This window comes from Oryza glaberrima, chromosome 2 (assembly GCF_000147395.1).
Source record: "Oryza glaberrima chromosome 2, OglaRS2, whole genome shotgun sequence".
In the NCBI taxonomy this organism is placed as follows: domain Eukaryota; kingdom Viridiplantae; phylum Streptophyta; class Magnoliopsida; order Poales; family Poaceae; genus Oryza; species Oryza glaberrima.
This window is the reverse complement of record NC_068327.1, coordinates 2,732,260-2,755,793: the sequence shown is the minus strand read 5'-3', so window position 1 is coordinate 2,755,793 and position 23,534 is coordinate 2,732,260. Positions and strand designations below refer to the sequence as shown.

The following is a 23,534-nucleotide window of genomic DNA, read 5'->3' as shown; positions in this document are numbered from 1 at the left end:
TCTCTTCCCTGTGTGCTTTTCTCTTCGGATCATATCCCAACAGAAAACGACGCTGCCAAGTGCCAACCCAAGCAGGGAGATATTAAAGCGGGTCAGGATCCTCTACAGTCGAAGTCACGTAAGGGCAAGGATAATAGTACAGCTCACTTCCTACTATTAATCTATCTTAAAACCAACATATTGTATATAATAGATTAGCTATAAGGCTGGCTACAATTTTCTTCTCCTCTCTCTATCTCTCACTTATAAATTAATTGTATTTGTCTTAGAACTTGTGATAAGCTAGCTCTTGCATGAGAGCCAACATCTTTGATTTTTCATTACCTCTCTCCTCCACATAAGCTTATAGTAATTTTATAGCTCACTATTATACTTGCTCTAACTAAAGTCACTGACACGTGAGACCGATGATCGCTGGACCCATATATCATATATCAGTAACAAAAGACACGGTGTAGTTAAATCTCGACCGATATTAAAGCTTTGCCATGGCATACTGGCGAAATGGGCCCATCCATGCCGTGCCATGCATGCTACAGGGCACCCCCACCTGACTTTCCCCCCTGTCACGTACCCTGTACGTACTTGCCTGCACCATGTACGTACCACCATGTGATACTCTCTACGTACGCATGTGTTTAGATTCAGAGTTTGGATCCAAACTTCAGTACTTTTCCATCACATCAACCTATCATATACACACAACTTTTCAGTCACATCATCTCCAATTTTAACCAAAATTTAAATTTTGCGCTGAACTAAACACAGCCGTACTGCACTGGACCGCCCTATAGCATCAATGCCTGCAACGTACTCTACTAGCGCTGTGGTATTATACATCACTAGACATGTTTGTCCATACTTCCTTTTATGTTCTGAGGAAAATATACTCTCGTCGTTGTAGAAAGTTGTTTTGGGTTCGTGATAAGTTACATTTCTTCGAGTTTGACTAATTTTTATATAAAATATAATAACGTTTACAATGTTAGATTGGTTTAGTTATATCTATCATTTGTATGTATTTTTATGAGTAAAGTGTACAGACTATTCTTAAACTTATAGGGTGTGTCATTTTGGTTCCTAAACTCTTAAAATACATATCCAAAGTCCCCAAACTTATCAAAATATGTTATTTAGGTCTCAAATTACCACAACTTCTCCAGAATCTTACGTGGGGCTCCCCACATGGATGTGGCGTGGTATCATCTTGACTGAAAAATAGGACCCACTTAATTTTTTTCTGTTTTCTTCTTTTCCTTTTCCTTCTCTTTTTTTCCTTTTCTGCTCCTTTCTCTGTGACCTGAGTACCCCATGCGGCGGTAGCCTATTTTTAGTGAGAGGAAGGAGAAGAAATGAAAAAAATAAGAGAAGGAGAAGAAAAATAATTTTTTTTAAGTAGGTCCCATTTTTAAGTCAAGATTATGCTACATCACATTCGTGTGGTATGCCATATCAGCGCCATGTAGAATTCTAGACCTATATGACACTTTAACAAGTTTTGAGATCTAGATTTACATTTAAGAGATTGGGGACCTAGATGACACTCACCTACAAGTTTAAGGACCGCTAATGCATTTTACTCTATTTTTCTAGAAATGCCGGCAACTTCTTTGTGATCCTTGTCGAATTTGAGGAGTTTTTGGCTTAAAACAAATCCAAAACGACTTATAAACTTGACACGTTTAGATATTTGTTACAAACGACTTATATTAACGACAAATCTAGACAATCTTTTATCTAAAACCTAAGCTCTAACCATTTGCCCAGATTAGTTATATTAGAGCAAGTTTAATAGTATAGTCCACTACTGGCTCCAATTTATCTATAGCCAATCTAATAGCTAATTCATACAATAGTTGTTTACTATACTATTAATATATGGTCTCACCTGTCATATATACACTGTGTCTTAGAGTCCGTGCTACAGCTGGCTACAGATCTGTAGCCTGCTTCTCTTCTCTCTTATCTTTTATCTCATTAAAATATGTTTATAGCTGACTAATAGTCTGCTATTGTACCTGCTCTTAGGAGGGGTTATATTTGGTTGAGTATTTTTCGGGACGGATGGAGTACACTGCAATATAGCTGTAGAATATTCATAAAATTTTCTCTAAAAAATACTCCTCGTGAAATGATTGTTCATTAGTCTTAAGTATACTCCTAGGTCAAAAAAAATTGCCAAGTGAGGTCTTAATAAAAGAAAGGGAGAAAGGCGTTTGCACTGCACGCAGCAACTGCAGCAGTAGTGGTAGTTAATTAATTAATTAATTAATTAATCAATAATGGCGATCGACAGCTCAGCTCGGAAGACGATGCCCACCCCTCTCTCCGAGGCCGAGGCCGCACGAATCTTGAAGCGCCTAGCCGTTCGCCGCGCGTGCCGCGGGCGGCGGAGGCGGTGGCCACGTAAGCGCCCGCCCCACGCATGCAGCCGTCGGATTCCGATTTCTTTTGCCGCTTTTCCCGTCTGCCCCCCTCGTTCTCCGTCGCCTTTAAACCTAGAGTAATCAATCAATTGATTTATTGGTAATTCACGATTAATTAATTGTTTTCTTTCTCCATCAACCCCCATTAGGTTATAAATTATGCTTATATACCCTAATGTATAAAGTATTCTTTTATTCTAGTACTTTATACTAGCACTATTACTCCATACTATTGTACTCCCTTCATTCCAAATTGACTACATATAGTTTTTTTTAAGTTTATTCCTAAATGATCTACATATTTGTACTCATTTATTAAGTCTATTTGTTATTTGTGCATTGGAGTAAATAGACATTGATGCATGCATCCATGCACACAAGTATTTATAACACACATGCAATATTTTGATTTGTTATTGGCTAGGAAATAGTGAGGATGGTGCATGCATTGAGTTTGTTGCTAGAATAAATATAGTATGAGAGAGTTATTAGCTTTTCTTGGTCTTGGTGTACCTATGAAATATGTAGATCAATTTGAAATGGAGGGAGTACTATAGTATATGTAGATCCACTGGATTATGATTTGTGATGAAGATTATGACGGTGTGTATAGTATAGTATTGGTGTTAGCTGAATGCACCCTTTACAAAATGGCATATTGTTTGTTTCGGTCTTAGTCAATGTCATCTTCCAAATACAATTCTTTTCATGTGTTTTATTTTACTATAATCACACTACAGGCATATTTGTGACAAAAAAAGAATGGGAATTATGTGGTAGTTTGTATCACTTTATCATGTATATGTATGTCGAGGAGCTTAGCTAAGCGAAGACTACATTTAATATTGATTAACGGATCTAATTACACACAAACGGTTGGTTCAACTAACCCTACAACTTGTTACGTACGATCCTGTAAGCCTTTGTTTATATTGTACGTAAACCATACAAAAATGACCTAAAAATAACTCAACTGAAATATGAATCAACGCGACAAAAATCTACAAGATGTTTGGTACAGTTGAACTCCAGCTGTGCGACACTTACAACTACAATACCAAGAGATCGAAATATACAACTTTGGTTGTACAGCGCTACCGGCTATACCCATAGCCCAACCACATATCAGACGTTATCCAACCCTAGATCCACCGCAACTCGATATTATCACACTTCTCAACCTACTCTTATTATCATACTACAAGCTTGTTAGCTTGGTTACAATGTATGCTAATTTGAAGCTCTGAACTATGAACACGAACTACACCACTATTACTATTTTGCCCAACAAACCCCAAGTAGAGCCGCCTAACCAACAACCAACCTCGTTGACCGCTAGAGCCGCTAATCACTCTGGAGTCGGGACCCATCACCGAATACGCGAGAACCCGAGGACCAAACCGAAAAGCCTCACCTCACCCTAGGCTTTGATATGCGTGCGGACGCCTAAGGCTAGGAGTTAACCTCGCGTAGAGAGAGAGAGAGATAACTAGCAGAGCACTCGCGGAGGCGAGGAGAGAGAGAGAGAGAGAGAGAGAGGTTGGAAGAGGAGGGGAGAGTCCACGTGAGTGAGAGGAGGAGGAGGAGGAGATCCCTCTCCCGCGCGCATCCGCCCCTCTCGCCGATCCCCAATTCGCCATGGATCCACCCTACGCAGGTCGGTCAGCGCCGCCCCCGCATCCGCGGTTTTCGCCTTGTTTTTTTTTATTTGTTGTTGTTGTTGCGTGTGTGTGGTGGTGGTGATGGCTCAGGTCTCGCGGCGGCGTCGGGGGGAGCTCGATCTGTTTGTTCCGGCGACGAATCCGCTGTTCCGGCGGTGTAATTGCGGGCTTGGTGGTGGAGGAGGAATTTGTGGGCGTGGATTTTAGGGTGGGAGGCGGTTTTTTTTTTTTTTTTTTGGGGGGGGGGGGGGTGGTGTAGTGTTCGTCGAGATTTAGACTTTTTGTGTGGATGGATGGATGGGTTAGATTATGCGCGCGTGGATTAGATTGCGGCTGTAGAGGGTTTGTACTGTTCATTGATTGGTTTGTTGGGTTGATTTGGAGCTGTAGCTGATGCGTGGTAGAGGGGTGGAGGTGGAAGCGCGTTGGGGAGGGTGGATGGCGATGCTGCTGGTGTCAGATTCGCTGCTGCATGCGGTGATGGGTACTCACATTGCGCCCCCTCTCTACCGGGGGAGGTGGCAGCGGAGTGGTTCCTGTGGCTTTACGTCGTTTTCGTGGGATTTACGTCCGCGGGCGTTGGTAGCAGCAGCCTATCCTCTTTTGGGACGGGAAAATAATATGGCGTTAGGCTGTTTGAGGCCTCCTGTTCGTGCGTTGGGTGTTGCATTGGTGCTGATTTGGTGGGATCACGGCTGCCGAAGGTGGGTTTGTTTGCTGTTAGTTGATGGTAAGGATTGGCTGATAGTCGATTATATCTTCTAGAGGAGCTGCGTCTACTTGCATGTCAAGGTTACCACGTTTAGGGGTTATATGATTGATGATAGTTTCTCTGTTTAGTGGTCCAAAATTAGAAAGACTCATTTCTTTTTAGTTTTCTCGTTTCCCTTAGACAGTCTGTAGAGAGTTGACTTTCTGCGGCTCGTGCCAGCTTCGATAGCTCTAGTTAACATTGCGCCTTGTGGTATCATAACTGTGCTTTGTAGTTCACATTTAGTCCTATACAATATGGTACATGTTGATGAGCCTTTAATTCTTAGATTATTGACCGAATCATCTTTTTTTTCCGAGGTTAAGACTTATTCTGTTGCAATGTGCTATAATTATAATTTGACTTCTACTCCAGTAAGACAGTGTGCTACTCACATTAATTTGATTCAGCATGTCGAGAATTTAATTTCCTTTGGAACGTCATTCATTGAGTTTTTCCTTGCACGCTAAGTTACTCAGTACCGTCTCATAGTTGTTCTGAAGAAGAGAAAGAATGATGCCTTCAAAATATGTATTCTTCTACTGGATCTAATGAACTTTAAACCTTTCCATTCTGGACTGTAAATATGAATGAACGTCTAAATTTCCTTCGTTGTTTGCTTCTTGTCCGACTGGATTTTGTAACTATTTCTGACTTTATCAAATTGATAATAATAGTTTCCAGTGTTCTCTTGTTTAGGAGTACCTATTGATCCTGCTAAATGCCGATTGATGAGTGTGGATGAAAAGCGGGAACTTGTCCGTGAATTATCGAAGCGGCCAGAAAGTGCTCCTGACAAACTGCAGTCTTGGAGTCGCCGTGAAATTGTAGAGATTCTTTGTGCTGATTTAGGAAGGGAAAGGAAGTACACTGGATTATCGAAGCAGAGAATGTTGGAATATCTCTTCAGAGTTGTGACTGGCAAATCATCTGGTGGTGGCGCTGTGGAGCATGTGCAAGAGAAGGAGCCTACCCCTGAACCCAACACAGCCAACCATCAATCCCCTGCGAAACGGCAGCGAAAGAGTGACAACCCATCACGACTACCAATTGTTGCAAGCAGTCCAACTACAGAAATACCCAGGCCAGCAAGTAATGCTCGCTTCTGCCACAATTTAGCTTGCAGAGCGACTCTTAATCCAGAAGATAAATTTTGCAGACGCTGTTCATGCTGTATTTGTTTCAAGTACGATGACAATAAGGATCCTAGCCTCTGGTTATTCTGTAGTTCAGATCAACCCTTGCAGAAAGATTCTTGTGTATTTTCGTGCCATCTTGAATGTGCTCTTAAGGATGGAAGAACTGGCATCATGCAGAGTGGGCAGTGCAAGAAACTTGATGGTGGTTATTACTGCACTCGTTGTCGGAAACAGAATGATCTGCTTGGGTATTCTCCCTAAACAACTTTATTATTTTCACAGTTTTTTTTCCTGTTCTGTAACTATACGAAATTATGTTTTAATTATTCCTATGCCTCCAGTTTTTACTGCCTTAAGTAATGTTACCATTATTTATTGCAACGATAACTACTAGAAATATGTTAGTTTGACTTTTGTGAGAGTTAGCTTTGATAATTTGCATGCATTCTTGCTTTCCACCCACTTTGATTACCTTACTGATTCTGTTTTTAGGATTCTTCGGTGAAGATCCTTGTAGTGTCATCATCATTGGTCCAATCATATGATGCATATTTCTCAATTGTGTCTTAAGAAGTGGGTTGGCTGCTTTTGCCCTTCAGCTTCATGCTTTGAGCTTGTGGTCTGTGTGCTTACTTCTGCATTAAGCTGAATTAGTGTTGGATTCTTCCTTCTCCATCTGGAGTAAATTTGTTTGCTGGGATAACCCTATTTTCATAGGTTGCGAGCTGCGAAAACAGGCTTTCGACTGCATTTTGGTGTCTTTGTGTTGCATTCCATAGGGTTCTTGTAGTTCAAGTTTCAGGGTATGAACCAAGTTACTAAGCCAGTAAAACTTGGTGAGGCACTGAGGCCAGGTGGATTCAATATTTTCAAGGATGAATAGATCATGGAGAAATGCTTAGACTAGTATATGCAAGGAGTCTCTAATTTGTCTGTGCATGTTTATAAGCCATTTGAGTAACCTGGGAAATAGGATTCATTTTGAAGTTTTGAACTACAAGACAAGTGATTAATTGTCTTTCTCAAAAGAATCTGCTTGGCTATTAGTATCTTGTAGTAGTAAGTTTTGAACCAGTTATATGTTATTTAGAGTTCAAGATTCTTTGGCCAGTCCAGCACAATGCACTTAAGTAATTCAATCAAGTGTACTGGCCCATTTTCCAAAACTATGCTCCTTTCAAGAGTTTGGATATTGAAACAGTAAATTAGCTTGCCGAGCAATACTTGACTGTTTAATGCCTTGTTCAGGTCCTGGAAGAAACAACTGGTGATAGCTAAAGATGCTCGCCGGTTGGATGTATTGTGTCATCGGATTTTTTTGAGTCATAAGATTCTTGTCTCCACGGAGAAGTACTTGGTTTTGCATGAAATTGTTGACACAGCGATGAAGAAACTGGAGGCTGAGGTTGGTCCTATATCTGGAGTTGCAAATATGGGTCGTGGAATTGTGAGCCGGCTTGCTGTTGGTGCTGAAGTTCAGAAACTTTGTGCTCGAGCAATAGAAACCATGGAGTCTCTGTTTTGTGGATCTCCTTCTAACTCGCAATTTCAATGTAAGTTTCCACGTGCTTCACGTTAGACCACATACATACAAATAGTGTTGAATTCTCATGCATATGTGCATTTTCAGGTTCACGGATGATACCATCAAACTTCGTAAAGTTTGAAGCTATAACCCAAACATCTGTCACTGTAGTTTTGGATTTGGGTCCTATACTTGCTCAAGATGTAACATGCTTTAATGTATGGCACAGAGTGGCAGCCACAGGCTCGTTCTCATCAAGTCCAACTGGCATCATACTTGCACCATTAAAAACGTTAGTGGTCACTCAACTTGTGCCAGCTACAAGCTATATATTCAAGGTAGTTGCCTTCAGTAACTCTAAGGAGTTTGGATCGTGGGAAGCCAAAATGAAGACAAGCTGTCAGAAGGAAGTTGATCTGAAGGGTTTGATGCCAGGTGGGTCTGGGCTAGACCAAAACAATGGGAGCCCAAAGGCAAACAGTGGTGGTCAGTCTGATCCTTCTTCAGAAGGTGTGGACTCAAATAATAACACTGCGGTGTATGCTGATCTCAATAAATCACCAGAAAGTGATTTTGAATATTGTGAAAATCCTGAGATACTTGATTCAGACAAAGCAAGTCATCACCCCAATGAACCTACAAACAACTCACAGAGTATGCCGATGGTCGTAGCTAGGGTTACGGAGGTATCTGGATTGGAGGAAGCTCCTGGACTCTCAGCATCAGCTTTGGACGAGGAGCCCAATTCAGCAGTTCAAACACAATTACTTAGAGAATCCTCAAATTCAATGGAGCAGAACCAGAGAAGCGAAGTTCCTGGATCACAGGATGCATCAAATGCTCCTGCTGGAAATGAGGTGGTGATTGTTCCACCTCGATATTCTGGCTCTATTCCACCAACTGCACCTAGATATATGGAAAATGGTAAGGATATCAGTGGGAGGAGCTTGAAAGCAAAACCTGGTGATAATATCCTTCAAAATGGCTCTTCCAAGCCTGAAAGGGAACCAGGGAATTCTTCAAATAAAAGAACATCAGGTAAATGTGAGGAAATCGGCCACAAGGATGGATGCCCAGAAGCATCTTATGAGTACTGTGTTAAGGTGGTCAGGTGGCTGGAATGTGAGGGTTACATTGAGACCAACTTCAGAGTGAAGTTTCTGACTTGGTATAGCCTTCGTGCTACCCCTCATGACAGGAAGATAGTCAGCGTCTATGTAAACACTCTTATTGATGATCCTGTTAGCCTTTCTGGCCAGCTTGCTGACACTTTCTCTGAGGCCATCTACAGCAAAAGGCCACCTTCTGTTCGCTCCGGTTTCTGCATGGAACTTTGGCATTAAAGAGAGGGAAGCTCGTACCGTTCTCTTTGTAGGGGAGCATATTTTGGTCCCATTCTTTCGTAGCAGATCGTTGCATTGATTCTTCATTGGAAATTTCATTGAAGCGGTTAACTTATACAATCTGTTCATTGCTCTACTTTATTTGCTATGACAGTAGGTTTAATTTATCCAGCAACTTATTTCTGTTTTTTCACTTAGGAGTCCATAGTTTACAGTTCTGTTATCCGTACCGCCATGTTGGTACAGAGCATCAAGAGCTGTGCTCTTTTGGTCAGCTTTAGGAACATTCTGAAATTGCCATGAGTTTGTGGGAACCTGAAGCTCTGTTGCTAGCTGCTGTGAGAGGGAGGGATGATTCTCAGGATGTACCGGGAAACTTTGGGATGAAGCAGGCTTCGTGTCGACACTGACGAATCCGAGCTAACCATGCCTTGTCAGGATAAATGATGATGTGGTGCTGTATCTGGGGTTGAAAGAAATGCAAATGTGCTGCTGACTTCTATGGGGAATGGGAGGAGTCCTGATGTTTTTCCTTTTCTTAAGACAATAGATGCAAAATGTCTGCACTAATGTTATGTTCAGTTTAGACCCTTGCTTTTACTGTCTCGCACTTTCTTGCCTTCTAGTTTTACCGTTTGAGAAGTTAAATTTATGTGCACATGCAAAGGTTTGGACCTTGGATCCTGCTGCAGGTTTCACTTGTGTACCTGGTGTATGATTTTTGATATTTGTCTTGCATTTCTGTGGAAGTACGGTACGGTGTATGATTGATTGTCTGGCTCGGCAGAGTGACGGCAGTTGGTCATGGGGTCAGCAGAAAGCCATGTGCAGATCAGGTTGGTTCATACTCCCGTGACCCATTGTTTTCTCGATTTGTGAAGAGAGTTGATGGGAAGAAACAAGTAAACTTCTGGAGCAACTCATGATCATAAGATGGTCATCATTGTGCTCACTGATACTCATAGCAACATCAGTACATCACATCGCTCAAAGATTAGATGTTGAAGTTGAACTGGAAGAAGAGGTACATACAACACCTGCAAATGAAGATGATGCTGAAGAAGAGGAAGATAACTGGTCGGATGGATGCTATGATCATCATTGTGCTCATTATACTCGAAGCAACATTAGTACATCACAGTACTCATCAAAGATGAGGTTGAAGTTGAACTGAAAGAAGTGGTACAGCACATGCAAGTGAGCAAGAGACTGGAGATGATGAATGAAACTGGTTGGATGGATGCTGTGACTGATGATCATCGAAGCGAGGATGAACATGAACTGAACACCTTGGTTCATTCAGCTCCGGCGACCGTGGCCGGAGAAGCGGCGGCCGACGGCGGCTTGTGGACGACGAAGGACATGCACTGGCACTGGCGGCTGCTGTCGAAGGCGATGAGGCGGATGAAGGCGTCCGGGTACTCCCTCCGGCATTCCTCCACCTCCCGGAGCACCGCCGCCGCGTCGGAGCATCCGAACATCGGCAGCTTCCACAGCGTCCAGTACCTCCCGTCGTAGTACCCCGGCATCCGGCTGTTGCTCCGGTGGATCTCCCCCTCCTACACCATATCATCCATTCATACTACAAACTTATAACAATAATTTTTTTTCTTTTTCCAAACTGATGGATAAATTCATCATGGAGAAAATTAGTGTAATTTCAAAAAGAGTTCGGACAAGTTTGATGCTTAGTATGTACCTTGTCAAACTCGAGGCAAGGGACCCATCCTTTGGACATGATGAACTCGATCTCCTTGGAGATGGACTCCGCGCTCAGGGGAGGCAGGTAAGACATCGCCTCGTACCTCCTGTTGGTGAAAGGGCTCCATGTCTACAACAAAATTAAATCACTCGCTGAATTTACTGTATTTCATGCCCAAAAAACCTTCATCTGATCTTTTTTTTTTTTGAGTCCTCAACACAAAAGTAACATATAGATGTGCAGAGAAAGTTTGTCAAGTTTTGCTGAATTGCTCACCTGCATGCAGTATGTTCTGAAGCCATTGGATGCTGCACCTCTTCTTGCCCTGCAGGAGCCAGGCACCACCCTCCTCTGATCCCGGACAAGCTTGGCCGGCTGCTCCGGCGAAGCGACGACGGCGCCGGCGACGAAGCTGGCCGTGTTGATGAACATGATGTCGCCGGAGTAGAGAGTGGTGGTGGTGGCCGGCGGTGGCGTGAAGAGGTTAAGAAGGGGAGAGGAGAGCAAGGTGACAAGAGATGGAGAGTGTGGTGGCGCTGGGAGAAGGTGGCACCGGTGCACTTGGGATGGCAATGGCATGGGCATCTTTCCATTTCCTTTATAACAATTAACAAAACGGGTGTTTCAAATATGTCCCTTTTTAGAAACATAAAAATGGGTTCAAATCTATTTCTTGAAAAACATACTATTGTGAATAAAATTTTGGCGTGGTTATCAAGGGGAATGGTTACATTTCTTGGTAAGTAGATGAGTTTTAATGGGACAAATGTGAAAAGTACTTTGGCTGTGTACATCCGGTTTAGATATAGAGCCTAGATTTTTTTTTTATCGATTTTCTAAATAATATATGGAAAACATAAATTCTACAGCCTTTTTAATTATAAAATCAAATGAGGTGAAAGGAAATGTCAATGTAGCTAAACTATATCTCTCATATAAATTCATGATGAAAAAAAAATTTCATTGATCATTTTTTTTCTCATTGGTCTAGAGAAACGGTGGCTTCAAGCTTTCAACATGGAAGTTGTATGTCTGTAGTGGACGATGGGACCAGAGACCAGAGACCAGAGCAATGGTGGTGATTTCTTCCTTGGGTGTCATCGCCCATCTTTTCCCCCCATACCACTAGCATGTAATCCTGCAGGCCGCCAACAGAAAATTTATTGATCACCTATGGTTTGATTTGATGGTGGACTTAATCATCATTCAAAACAGTAGGTTTATTTGGCTTGTTATGATCAACAAAACGAAATAGGCTTTGCCATCCAATCATGTAAAAGCATCTTTCTGCACAATTTGGCAAATGCAATGTGATATTGCGAGTTCAACAACTAAGCTTTTCTTTATACAACAGTCTTGAAGAATGTGATATATCAGGGTAAAAGATTTCTGGCATTCCTGATCCTGATAAAGACATGATCCTCAAGCCCTTGATCAAATCGGTTTCAGTTGATCCCATTGGCAGTTGATAGAAGTGAACAGTGCTACCGGATGAGAGCTATAGATTGTGTGTTCAATTTACAGGTTGTTGTTAGTACACGTTTCCCAAATGATCTAATTATTCAAAAATTTCTGGGCTAGGGTAGTATTTACAGCAAAATCAAAACTACTGCAGATTCCAGTATCTTTGACAGAATAACATCTACTGGCCCCTTGCACTTTTATGCTGCAAATGACGCCCCCTTCACTAGCCCATCGTTCAGAATCTCGGCCAAGTCATTATCCAGAGCCAACTCCTGCATTTAGAGTAGAACAATATTAGTCTAGATGAAACACCCATAACTTCAGAAGTTCAGAACACATATTGGAGATATCCTGATGCCTTCATTTGAGAATTTGCAGAGAAAAGACGGTGTCTTTCTTTTGTTTTACCTTGTCGCTGACTGAACGCTGATGGCCTTGGTCGATGGAAGAATGATTTCCAGATGATGCAACGAGTGTGTGAAGACGGATCAGCTCAGGGAGCACGACGGATTCTAAGTCAGGACGGTCTCTGTGCCGGAGTTCACAGCATTTCAGTGAAAGCTCAGCAAACTTCTGAGCTTCCTGCACAGGCCAGCCGGTGACATTAGGATCCAAGAGCCCCTCAAATGTTCCTTCCTCCAATGCATCAGAGACCATGTAAGCAAGCCCCATTGCATCTTTTGCAGTGATCATCTGAAGATAGATGATGCCGAGCGCATACACATCGGATTTCGTGGTGACCAATCCAGTCTTCTGGTACTCAGGATCAATGTAGCAGAAGGTCCCTGCAGCATCTGTCATCCGGTACTGCGTGACCGTCTCATCCATCGACCGGGGAATGATGCGAGCGAGGCCGACATCGCTGATCTTGCTAACGAAATCTTTGTCAAGGAGGATGTTTCCAGGCTTGAGATCACGGTGGACAAAGGCTTCAGGTTTCATCTTGTGTAGATAGAGCAAGCCAGTGGCTATCTCCACTGCCATCTTGAAACGGAGCTGCCATGGCAGCGGTGGGGTGCCTGACCGGCAGAAGAGACGGTCCTCGAGGCTGCCATTCGGCATGTATTCATACACCAGACAGCCATACTCAGGGCAAGCACCCAACAGATGCACCATATTCGGATGGCGAATGTTGTTCAACAACTCAACCTGTTGATAACACAATTTAAATTCTTACCATCATGGTTTACAGATATAGCATTTATATATAGCTGAAACTGATGCATGATGTTTTTCTTTTTAGCAAAGGACTAAAAGTAAATCATATGATTCCCTTCCCTTTTCATTTTTGGATGCACCACAATAGTCTCTATGATTTCATATTACTGAATGTTGAGTTTTTCATTTTTGTGAATGAAATTTGAAATTTTCACGTAAACACATCATTGTCTACATGATTTTGACTTAACAGAAGTATCTGGCTATCTATAGTGACAATATTACCAAAATCAAATGATAATGTGATTGTGCTGCTCTGAAAACATTTTACTGTCAGTATCTATCCCAAGTTCCCAACATCACTCTCATTTGATTGGAAATTAAAGAGATTGTGGTGGTGGGATACTTGTGTCAAACAAAATTGGCCATGGACATACCTCCTGTTGAAACTGTTTCAGTCCTTGAGTTATGTTAGAATGGAGAATCTTGGCAGCAACAAGAGTATTGTCAAGTGTAGCTTTATAGACTGGTCCATAACCTCCTTCCCCTACCTTCAGTTCCGGTGAGAAATGATCGGTGGCATTTGCGACCTCTTCTGTTGTGTATATTTTGCATTGGAATCTAGTTGGAAGACCCTCCAGTAGTCTTTTCGTCTCAATTGGCCTCGGCAAAGATTTACACTTCAGTTCAAGGTTGTAAGCCTTTTCAGAAGCACATCCATGCTTAGAATCATTTCTAGGCGAGTAAAATTTGGGCGGCAAACGTCTTAAGATCGGATGCACCGTATCCTGAGAACTGTGGTCTTTAAATTCCTGTATGGTTCTCTCTCTGCATTGATCAGAAGAGGAAGTTTCGAGTTTCAAGAGCTTATGCTTTGGGCCACGAACTGCGGAACTCGGTTCTGCATTTGGTCTCTCACTGTAGGAATGGGTTGAACATGTCGTGAATTCTTGTAAATGTTCATCCTCATGTTCAACACTCGCATTTGAGTTTTCACTCCTGTCTCCGATCCCAAGAGGTAACTGCAGTCCAAATTTCCATTAGAATTCATACTTTCAGAATATGGGATTAGAGACAAGTAACTTTATGAGATAAACAATAAGCAACACAGCACAAGGTATCACAATTACCTTGTTCCACATGTGCATATCGTCATTTTTCTGTTTCAGCTCAAGCTTTAACTTCCTTATTTCAGCCTCCAAATCTTCCTGCAAAAAGCAGTTGGTCTAATAGTTATATTTCTGCAAGTGACAAAACCAAAATAACAAAGAGTAGGGGAAAATATCAAAAGCATACTGGGTAGTATTTAGAAGTTGATTCAGTACATTCTTCACTCAGGTTTGGAGATAAAGGGTTGCAGCCAGGACAAAGTGCACTATCATAAAAAAAAAACTCATTTATCAAAACCTGGGTAGTTTGTATGAGAAGGGCACATATTTGATGTATCCATGAAAACATCCAAGGAATTTATGTTAGCATATATATAGAGAGAGGATGCAAAGCTCACCTAGATGAATTTTGCCCTTCAATATGTATTATTGGTGCTGGTTCACCTGCAAATTCCACATGCACCTAATGAACATACAACTCACAAGTACACTAGAGTGAATATCATCTAAAGGGAATTAGCATTAGAGTAACACAAACTTTTTGCAATTAGCGACCGATTTTCAGATATATTCTCCAGCTCTTCTTTGCTGGTATCATTTGCATTTGCATGGGTGGCAAGCCTGAATGAAGATAGTTTCCCTTTGGATATAACATACACTGAACAGAAATTTGGTGCAGATTTTGTGACACATGTTGGCACATCCAACTTCCATATTGTCCTGCACTAGTTAAGAACTGAGATCAATATAGCAATCAAAAGAGAAGTATTAAAACAATTCAGAAAATAAACTGTAAATAGAAATGGTTGCAATTTTCTTTGACTTAATGGTTGTAAAATAATACGGCACCTTGTAATTGCATTCCTAGATGATGCCCCCAGTACTAATTTGTCAACTTTCTGGTCAAGGACAAAATCTATAATAACTTTCCACACATCAGTTCCATCAAGAATGGTTTCCCTGCATTGTAACTGTAGATATTAAAGCAAGTCAGCCAAAAAAGGGTCATGATTTTGCTCATGCTATCATCAGGTCAAACAAAGGAAAGCAAAATCTTAATAGATTATACGAAAAGCCACATGAAAGATCGATTTCAGGTCCATGCCAACATGAGCATTCCAGTCTGTAGTTTTCAGAAACTCTCCTCATCTGCATTGCTTTTAGATTCCGCCAAAACGAACATAATCTCTGCGTGACAAAGTAGAGGTAGGAAAATGGATGCATACCCCTCGTCTGCTGCAGAAGCATTGGAATGGGAGCAGCAGATCTTTGGTATGATGATCCATATGATCAGGAGAAGAAGCTGCAACATCATCCTGCACGTGCAATAGGGAGAATTGCTTTCCCCCTGCATAAATGAAAAACTTGGAAAATTTATTTATAAACTCTAACAATAGAATGCAAAATTCACAATTCATCAATGCGCATCACATGAACAACACCACAACTTGGATGCACATCACATGAGACAGATTAAGGTGGGTTCTTTTCTCCCATTTTCCATCCTCTACTCTCTTGTTTTCCACGCGCATGCTTTCCTAAAGTTGCTTTTCAAAAAATCGTATCATTCATTTTTTTCAAGTTTATTAGCCAATAGCCCAATACTTCATTAATCGTGCGCTAATCCATCTCTCCGTTTTCCGTGCCGGGATCCCAAAGGAGATCAAGATCACGTCAAGATCAATTTCTAGGGTTGAGATGGGCGAGCTGAGGGGGGAGGAGGATCGTACCGGCGTAGTGGAGGGAGGCGTGCTTGCGGCGGACGTGGAGGAGGAAGAAGGGGTGGGAGCGCGAGAGGACGTGGTCGGCCGCCCACTTGAGCGCGTGCTGGCTGCCCGTGTCGCCGTCGACGGCCACAGCCGCCACCACCTTCCCGCCGTCGGCTGCCGCCCGGTGGTCCATCTCCGCCAGCCGCCTCATCGCGGCGGCCGCCGCCTCCTTCTTGCCGCCGCCGCCGCCGCCGTCATCCTCCTTCTTCCTCGCCGACACCGGGAACGGCGGGTGGACGTGGAACGTGGGGTACGACATCTCCGGCGAGGAGGAGGAGGAGGAGAGAGAGAGATTGTGGCGCCAAAATGGAGGGAAGCAGCGGATTTGGAGGGAAATGCTTTGCTTCGCTTGCGAGAGGAGAGTTTTTCTTTTTTTTTCCCCCTTTTTGTCCTTCTCATATTATTGACTAAAAATAGTCCAGTTATTAATAATTGAATTTGGACGAAACAGAATACTGACCTTTTAGAAAATACGGTCATAAATATTTGACGTTAAAATCGTAATTTGATGATTTGATTAAGTTTTTGAACCCTTATGTATTTAATATTAAATAAATATGATATTATTTTTCGAGGCAAATTTAATTACACACATTATATTTTAAAAAACTACTCCCTCGTATTTTAATGTATGACGCCGTTGACTTTTCGACCAACGTTTGACCATTCGTTTTATTCAAATTTTTTGTGCAAATATAAAAATATTTATGTCATACTTAATGAACATTTGATGATGAATCAAATCACAAGAAAATAAATGATAATTCCATAAATTTTTTGAATAAATTTCTTGAATAAGACAAATGGTCAAACGTTGGATAAAAAGTCAACGGCGACATACATTAAAATATGGAGGTAATATGATTTTTGAAAACTTTATACTAAAAGTTAATGGCATCATAAATTTGAAATGAAATCGAGGGAGTATATTAAAAAATATTTAAAAACAGAGTACTAGTAAAGATTGGTAATCTATGATTAAGTCTTGTCCTGTTCGCTTTACCAGCTTAAAGTAATCTGAATAATAGATTGCTCCAGTTCAATGCGAACACATCAAACAGTTCAGTGCGAACACATCAAACAAAATTGTGTGATTTTTGCTGCAACAATCATATGGTTGATGGATCATCATTCATGCAAGGCTCTCATGCTATTTTTTCACACCACTAATCCTGGTAATGAAATGTGATGGTATTCATAATTGCCTCTTTGCTTCACCGGCTTGAAGTAATCTGAAGAACAGATTAACTGCTTAATCTCCAGTTCAGTGCAAACATATCAATTTTTTTTTGTAATTTTTGGCTGCAGCCAACAATCATATCCTACGGTTGATGGACGCCTCCGCTTGTTGACAGACCGATCGATTCACATGGCAGTTTGAAGCTTGGGTCTCTTGAAGAGTCACGGATGGAAGAACTGGAGTCTGTCTGTTGTGGAGTTGCTGCTGGACCATGTTAGGATGACGAATGTTGTTCAATAACCAACCTGTTGATAAACACAATTTAAGTAATCTCATCATCATATGGTTTACAGAATATGGCATTTACATAAGCTGAAACTGAAGCATATGATGCATTCTTGACAAAGGTCTGATGCTATAATTTCTTTTGGAAATCATATGATTACTTTCCTTGCTGATCTGCTAAAGATAAAGAGAACAAATATGTAAGGTCTGCCGTCATACCTATGTTAACTTCAGAAAAATTGTCCAACTGGACTAAGAAGCTTCCCTTCCATCACCTGAACAAGTTACTGTACTGGAGGGTCGTTGTTGCCAATTGTTGCAGTTCATATACATTGGTCTGCAGTAAAGAGGATAATAAGATATCTGAATCATCATATATCATGGGTTATCAGACAAGAAGGAAACTACAAAATTAATCAGCCCAATTACTGATGCAGCTTGATCCAGATGCATGTTCTACTGGACGATTTGCAGCTTTTCCTGGCAAAAACTTGGGTCTCATGGAGCTCAAGAAACCAGCACACAGTAGCCAGGTCAGTCTTTGCTAGTTGAGATTGGAGTATACCTGAACAGAACGCCATGTTTATGGCGTGACAATCTTGATGCAACCTATATCAGCTTATCCAATAATTCCACACTAGAACCAAAGCATGTTGAAGTTGACTACCACTATATTAGAGAAAGGGTGGCACATAAATTGCTTGACATCAGATTCACTTAAGCCAAAGATCAAGTCGAACAAGAATTCTGACAAAGCCACTCCCAGTGCACACGCACATGGAACACCGGACAATCTCAGCCTGTTTTAACCAGGATGACATAGAGGATGTTAAAGTAATTGATGAAGGCATAAACATTTTTTTTAAAAGAAATTGACTTATAATACAATAGCAGGCCCAACCACTAAGCTCACGGTTCCGTTCTATCCATCCAGAGCCTTCTGTTCTACTGCTCCTAAGTTCAAACTTCTGTTCTATTGCTCCTAAGCTTCAGTTAGGTAGTGATATTAAAAAAAAAAAAGGAACAATGGGAGACAGGAGTGCTACCGATTTAATTAAGATGAGAGAAAAATGCATAAAGTTTTCAGGATAGTTTGAGAACCAGAACAAACTATATGTAAAAAACAATTAGCTGATCAACGGCTTGAGAATAAAATGGATTGAGATTGTCTTCTTCAAAGAATCAAAGTAAATCTAATCACTTTTATAGGCTAGCTGCCTAGCTCCTTCTATAGACTCAGCTAGGAAACAACTTGAGGTGCATGCTTTGAATGGCAAGACAAACAGAAACGACGAAACGTGATGCACTGCGACAAATCTAACCTAAAAAGTGGTGTTTTCAGTTGGCATGGGTGCCATTTATTCCCAACATATATGGATGTGAATATGTTAATATATATCAGCAAAGAAATGCCCCTGATGCCTATATGGATGTGAATATGTCATTGTATTCATCACCAGCAAAGTAACACCCCCATTACATACACAATTTTGAGGAACCTAAAAAAAACCACCTCTAGACTAATTGCCACATTCTGAGACTCAACTCAATCCCAAGATTAATAGTAACAGACGGGAAACAATGCCATGCTAAAACATCTGCATGCAAACTTTAAAAGTTGTGTGATTCGAATGTTGGCAATGTAATGAAAATTCAATCGATGGCAATGCAATGAATGATACTCCTGAGTATTCATTATAGTCTAGAGACAGGCCAAATGAACAAAACAATATTCACTTCTTCTTTTTTGCCAATGAACTAAAGAGGGAGCATCTATTTTCCAATTTCCTGTTTGAAAATACAGAGTATTACAAGAAATTGCACAATTTCAAAATACTCCAGCTAACTCATCTTCACCAACCAAATAATTGATTGTTTACATGCCTTATCATAGATACTCCCTCCGTTTTATATTATAAAACTTTTTAGCATTGCCGACATTCATATGTATGCTAATGAATCTAGACATATATATACTCCCTCCGTTTCATATTACAAGACTTTCTAGCATTTCCCACATTTATATAGATGTTAATGAATCTAAACATGTATATATGTCTAGATTCATTAATATATATATTAATGTCGGTAATGCTAAAAAGTCTTACAATATGAAACGGAGGAAATAGGTACGATGAGGACGTTGTGAAATCAAAGAACACTATGGCAGAGGACTTTGTGAGCGATGCTGTAACGCTCCGACTTGTGCTTGATCATCCGGAGCTCACCACGGGAGGTGCGCTCCAGCTCAACGCCGGTGAAGACAGCGAACCTGTCGAACCGCTGCGAGAAGTCGCAGCGCACCTCGACTAGCTCTTGGAAGAATCTGGCCACGAAGAACCTGCTAGAGCCAAGGTGCACAAGGAAGGCCTCGACCGGGATCCATTCCCTCGGCACTGACAGCTCCATCCACACGTTGGTCAGCTCCGGCCCCATCTCCGGCGAGGCAACTGCGGCGGCGAGGTCCACGGCGCAGAGCGGGTGCTTGTCCCTCCTGGAGGAGGAGAGCCCGAACCAGAGCTTGTGCTCGGGGACGTACTCCGCTAGGCCGGCGAACGGCATCGGCCAGTCGGCCTGCTTGCTCCAGCTGCAGCTAACCGTGTCGAAGGCGTAGGTGCCCGCGCGCGCCGTGGAGATCCACACCTCCGATCCGCCGACCACCGTGTAGGACTCGATAGGCTTGGGGCTGTAGCCCGGGGCAAACAGGAATGGCGGCGGCGGGAGCGCACGGGAGCAGTAAGAAGAAGAGGAAGAAGAGGAATCCACCACCGCCGTGACAGCCTCGAAGCAATGGCGGCCGCCGCAGGGCACCCTGGGGTACAGGTCGAAGAGGTAGATGTCGTCGCCTACAGGGACGGAGACTGGCCAGTACTTGGGTTTCAGCGGGGTGGTCTCCGCGAGCAGGGCGTGCGTGGCGGCGTCGTAGATGGCGGCGCTGACCGACTGGTCCGTCACCAGCAGCCTGTCGCGGGCGCGGCCGAAGAGCATCACCCCGATGTCGCCGTTGCTCTCCGGCGGGGCCGGAGCTGGGTAGAACGACATGGAGGGCTCTGGCAAGGAGGATTCCTCCGTCACCACCGCCATGGACGACGGGCTGAAAGGCGGCGGCGGCCGGCGGGAGAAGAAACGCGACGTGTCGATGTGGCGGAGGTTGGCGCTGCCGTTCAATGCGGTCACCATGTGCACAACCCGCCGCAGTGAACCCATCCTCTTGATGCTCTTCTTCTTCTTCTTCTACACCCCGTCCTAGGTAGGAAACCACATCGATTCGATTCAATCCAATCCAATATTATCTTTCTGAAAACCAGATCTCCCAAAACAAACATACCTGTGCTGTGGAAGAAGAAAGAAGCGACTATTTGAATCCGATCGTACGAGCAACAGGTGGTAGCGCGGCGGGCGGCGGCGGCGGCGGCGGCGGCGCGTGGTGGCGAGGGTTTCCTTCCCTTCTCTTTTTTTAATTTCCCCTCCCTTGTTCTGTTTATTTATTGTTTCGCTCGGCCCATCACCAGGACAAGCCAGGGGCTCGGCCCAACTAAGGCAGACCAGCCCGCGAGGCCGCCGCCTTCTCCGCGTGTCGACGGTGGCAGTGGAGAGGAGTGCGTTGATCTTGAGCGATCGAGCCAGCGGTGTCGCACCGCATGCATGCGCGCGCCGAGCTCACAATCCGCCGCAAGCAACGGCGTCCCGTTCCCAACACCCGCACCGACATCGTCAAGACGCACCACGTACGTCGGCCGACCGGTCGGATCCTCGGCTTGCCCTGCCATGCTCTTCGACTCATATGCCATGGATGCGTACAGCTGGCTACTGGTTCCAAAATACATACCCAACGATTTTTTTTTATTTTTATATTTTTGGGCGAGGGGAGCAAATGTGATTTTGCTAAACGCGAAGTAATCCAAGCGAGAAGTCTCCCGAAATAAGATTTCCCCACAAAATAAGATTTGGGTTCATTTCAAATCCCTCGGCTCGCGACTCCTGCCTGCGTCGTCGTCGCCTACCTCAAGCCAAAACCATGGCTGGGGCGGGGCTCCCAAGCTGGTGGGCGCTCCCTCTCCTCCGCGTGCCCACGTCGTCTGCCGTCCGCATCATCCCGTCGATCGCCGCCGCCGCCGCCGCCGCCGCGCGCGGCCACGACCTCCTCCTCCTCCGCGCTTCCTCGTCCGAGGCCACCCGGGGCTTCTCTTCGTCGACCTCCGCGCCCGCGGCACCGGCCCACGCCACGGCTGAACTGCTCCAGCCGCGCAAGGACGAGCCCCCCGCACCAGGGTCCGCCACCGCCGCACGTTCTCGTCCGCGGCCACCCGCGTCGTCGACCGCCGCGGCCGCACTGGTCGAGCTCGAGCCGCAGCAGAAGCAACCTCCCGTGCCGGCGTCCGCCGCGGCCACCCGCGCCTACTCGTCATCGGCCGCACTGGTCCCATCTCCCGCGCCGGCGTCCGCCACGACCCCACCCATGAAGCAGCGCACAGGGCAGCCCACTCCGGCAGCGATCAAGCGGCAGCGCCAACTCCAACCGGCGCCAACACGTGTGGCCGGACCAGCCGATCTGATCAACCTCGCTCAAGCGGGACGCGTCAATGAAGCGATCCATCTACTAAGCCAGGGAGCTCGCGGGAATGGCAAGGCCTTCGAAGAGCTCGCCGCAAGCTGCTCGACTCCAGCACTGAAGGAGGAATTGAAAGATGTCCACCACTACTTCCTGTGCTCCGGCTTTCACAACGATTGCGGCGTGAACAACAAGCTCATTGAGATGTATCCCAAGTGCGATCTGCTCAAGTTCAGTCGCAGGACCTTTGATCAAATGGCCTATCGTACCCTTGACTCTTGGCTTCTCATGATCGAGGTCAGCTACAATGCGGAAGAGTTTGAGGAGGCGTTCTGGCTTTTCAAGCAGCTCAAAAGTAATTACCATGATCTGCACAAAACAAAGCACCTGATATCTCCAGTTGGATCGGTTGAACTGATACAACTATGCCGATCTGGCAAGGCAAGAAAGGCTCTCAAACTGCTAGAGATGGGAGTGCACGCCAACCTGCACGCATTCTTCGAGATCGCAGCCGGTTGCCGTACGATCGCTGAGCTCAACCTGGTGCGCGGATGCCTGCAACGCTCCGCGTTCAGTCACAACACTTTCATCAATAGCAAGATTGACCAAATGCAAGCCAAGTTTGAGCAGATGCACGCCAACCTCAAGAACAAGGACGGGCACGGCCATCCTTAGCCCTTGTGGCTACCAAGTATACCTTCTGCTTCGTCACAAAAGATTTTGCAATGTTGTTTTGGGTAGTATCTAGGCATCTCTCTCATGATTGTAGACGATAGATATATTTGCTGACATGAACTCCGAGCCTCAAATTACATACCTACTGTAAGAAAACACCGTATGCCACTTGGAACTTAATTACATGTTCGTCTCTTTCAGCGTATGTTAGTGGGCCAGCTGCTCCAATAGTGGTGTAAGTAGAGGTTGTTCTAATATATTCAAATAGAGCAACCTGTAAATGCATTTCTAGATGATATGTCCCAATACTAACTTGTCAACTTTATGGTCAACAACAGAAATCTAGCTACAATACCTTTCCACGTATCAGTTCCCTCAAAATTGATTCCCCTGCACTGTAACGGTTGTAAGATGATATGTCCCAGTACTAACTTGTCAACTTCATGGTCTACAACAAAAATCTACAGTACCTTTCCACGTATCAGTTCCCTCAAAATTGATTTCCCTGCATTGTAACGGTTGTATGTACTTCCTCCGTCCTAAGATATTTGACGCCGTTGATTTTTCTTAAACATATTTAATTGTTCGTCTTATTAAAAAATTTTGTGAAATATGTAAAACTATATGTATAAAAAAGTATATTTAACAATAAATCAAATGATATGAAAAGAATTAATAATTACTTAAATTAATGTGATTAATTTGAATAAGACGAACGATCAAACATATTTTAAAAAGTCAACGATATCAAATATTTAGGGACAGAGAAAATACAACGGTCCGAAGACGTATGTG

At 43.5% G+C, this 23,534-nt stretch overlaps 4 protein-coding genes and 1 pseudogene across 5 annotated transcripts; 2 read left to right on the top strand and 3 right to left on the bottom strand.

The window, feature by feature from the left end:
- The first annotated feature begins 3,884 nt into the window (after positions 1-3,884).
- LOC127761699 (VIN3-like protein 2) lies at positions 3,885-9,445 on the top strand (annotated as a pseudogene).
- Positions 9,446-9,928: 483 nt separating this feature from the next.
- Positions 9,929-11,247, bottom strand: LOC127761701 (ribulose bisphosphate carboxylase small subunit, chloroplastic-like). Its single transcript, XM_052286025.1, has 3 exons — positions 10,824-11,247; positions 10,545-10,676; positions 9,929-10,404 (listed from the first exon to the last, which is right to left on the bottom strand). Exons 1-3 carry the CDS (start codon positions 11,130-11,132, stop codon positions 10,141-10,143), a joined length of 705 nt encoding a protein of 234 aa, XP_052141985.1. The 5' UTR covers positions 11,133-11,247; the 3' UTR covers positions 9,929-10,140.
- A 62-nt stretch (positions 11,248-11,309) lies between these two features.
- Positions 11,310-16,564, bottom strand: LOC127761700 (U-box domain-containing protein 52-like). Its single transcript, XM_052286024.1, has 10 exons — positions 16,009-16,564; positions 15,505-15,626; positions 15,128-15,249; positions 14,817-14,998; positions 14,677-14,722; positions 14,466-14,544; positions 14,300-14,377; positions 13,607-14,191; positions 12,420-13,160; positions 11,310-12,283 (listed from the first exon to the last, which is right to left on the bottom strand). Exons 1-10 carry the CDS (start codon positions 16,304-16,306, stop codon positions 12,209-12,211), a joined length of 2,328 nt encoding a protein of 775 aa, XP_052141984.1. The 5' UTR covers positions 16,307-16,564; the 3' UTR covers positions 11,310-12,208.
- Positions 16,565-17,054: 490 nt separating this feature from the next.
- LOC127763904 (uncharacterized) lies at positions 17,055-20,965 on the bottom strand. 2 transcript variants are annotated; one of them, XM_052288705.1, is made up of 4 exons: positions 20,841-20,965; positions 17,942-20,758; positions 17,732-17,849; positions 17,055-17,532 (listed from the first exon to the last, which is right to left on the bottom strand). In XM_052288705.1, exon 2 carries the CDS (start codon positions 20,717-20,719, stop codon positions 19,664-19,666), a length of 1,056 nt encoding a protein of 351 aa, XP_052144665.1. In that variant the 5' UTR covers positions 20,720-20,758; positions 20,841-20,965; the 3' UTR covers positions 17,055-17,532; positions 17,732-17,849; positions 17,942-19,663. The 2 variants fall into 2 exon arrangements, with proteins under 2 accessions (XP_052144665.1, XP_052144664.1); XM_052288704.1 differs by having other exon boundaries at positions 17,732-20,758.
- A 1,006-nt stretch (positions 20,966-21,971) lies between these two features.
- Positions 21,972-22,739, top strand: LOC127761569 (pentatricopeptide repeat-containing protein At2g15690, mitochondrial-like). Its single transcript, XM_052285881.1, has one exon. It carries the CDS (start codon positions 21,972-21,974, stop codon positions 22,737-22,739), a length of 768 nt encoding a protein of 255 aa, XP_052141841.1.
- Positions 22,740-23,534: the final 795 nt, after the last annotated feature.

What these genes read in the sequence shown, in the direction of transcription:
- LOC127761701 (XM_052286025.1), bottom strand. Translation starts at nt 11,132, where the DNA reads ATGCCCATGCCATTGCCATCCCAAGTGCACCGGTGCCACCTTCTCCCA. An exon ending in TCAGAACATACTGCATGCAG is followed by an intron (nt 10,677 to 10,823) that starts GTGAGCAATTCA and finishes ATTTTGTTGTAG; the next exon opens with ACATGGAGCCCTTTCACCAA. An exon ending in CTTGCCTCGAGTTTGACAAG is followed by an intron (nt 10,405 to 10,544) that starts GTACATACTAAG and finishes GATATGGTGTAG; the next exon opens with GAGGGGGAGATCCACCGGAG.
- LOC127761569 (XM_052285881.1), top strand. Translation starts at nt 21,972, where the DNA reads ATGAAGCAGCGCACAGGGCAGCCCACTCCGGCAGCGATCAAGCGGCAG.
- LOC127763904 (XM_052288704.1), bottom strand. Translation starts at nt 20,719, where the DNA reads ATGGGTTCACTGCGGCGGGTTGTGCACATGGTGACCGCATTGAACGGC.
- LOC127761700 (XM_052286024.1), bottom strand. Translation starts at nt 16,306, where the DNA reads ATGTCGTACCCCACGTTCCACGTCCACCCGCCGTTCCCGGTGTCGGCG. An exon ending in TCTAGGAATGCAATTACAAG is followed by an intron (nt 14,999 to 15,127) that starts GTGCCGTATTAT and finishes TAACTAGTGCAG; the next exon opens with GACAATATGGAAGTTGGATG. An exon ending in TGAAACAGTTTCAACAGGAG is followed by an intron (nt 13,161 to 13,606) that starts GTATGTCCATGG and finishes TGTTATCAACAG; the next exon opens with GTTGAGTTGTTGAACAACAT.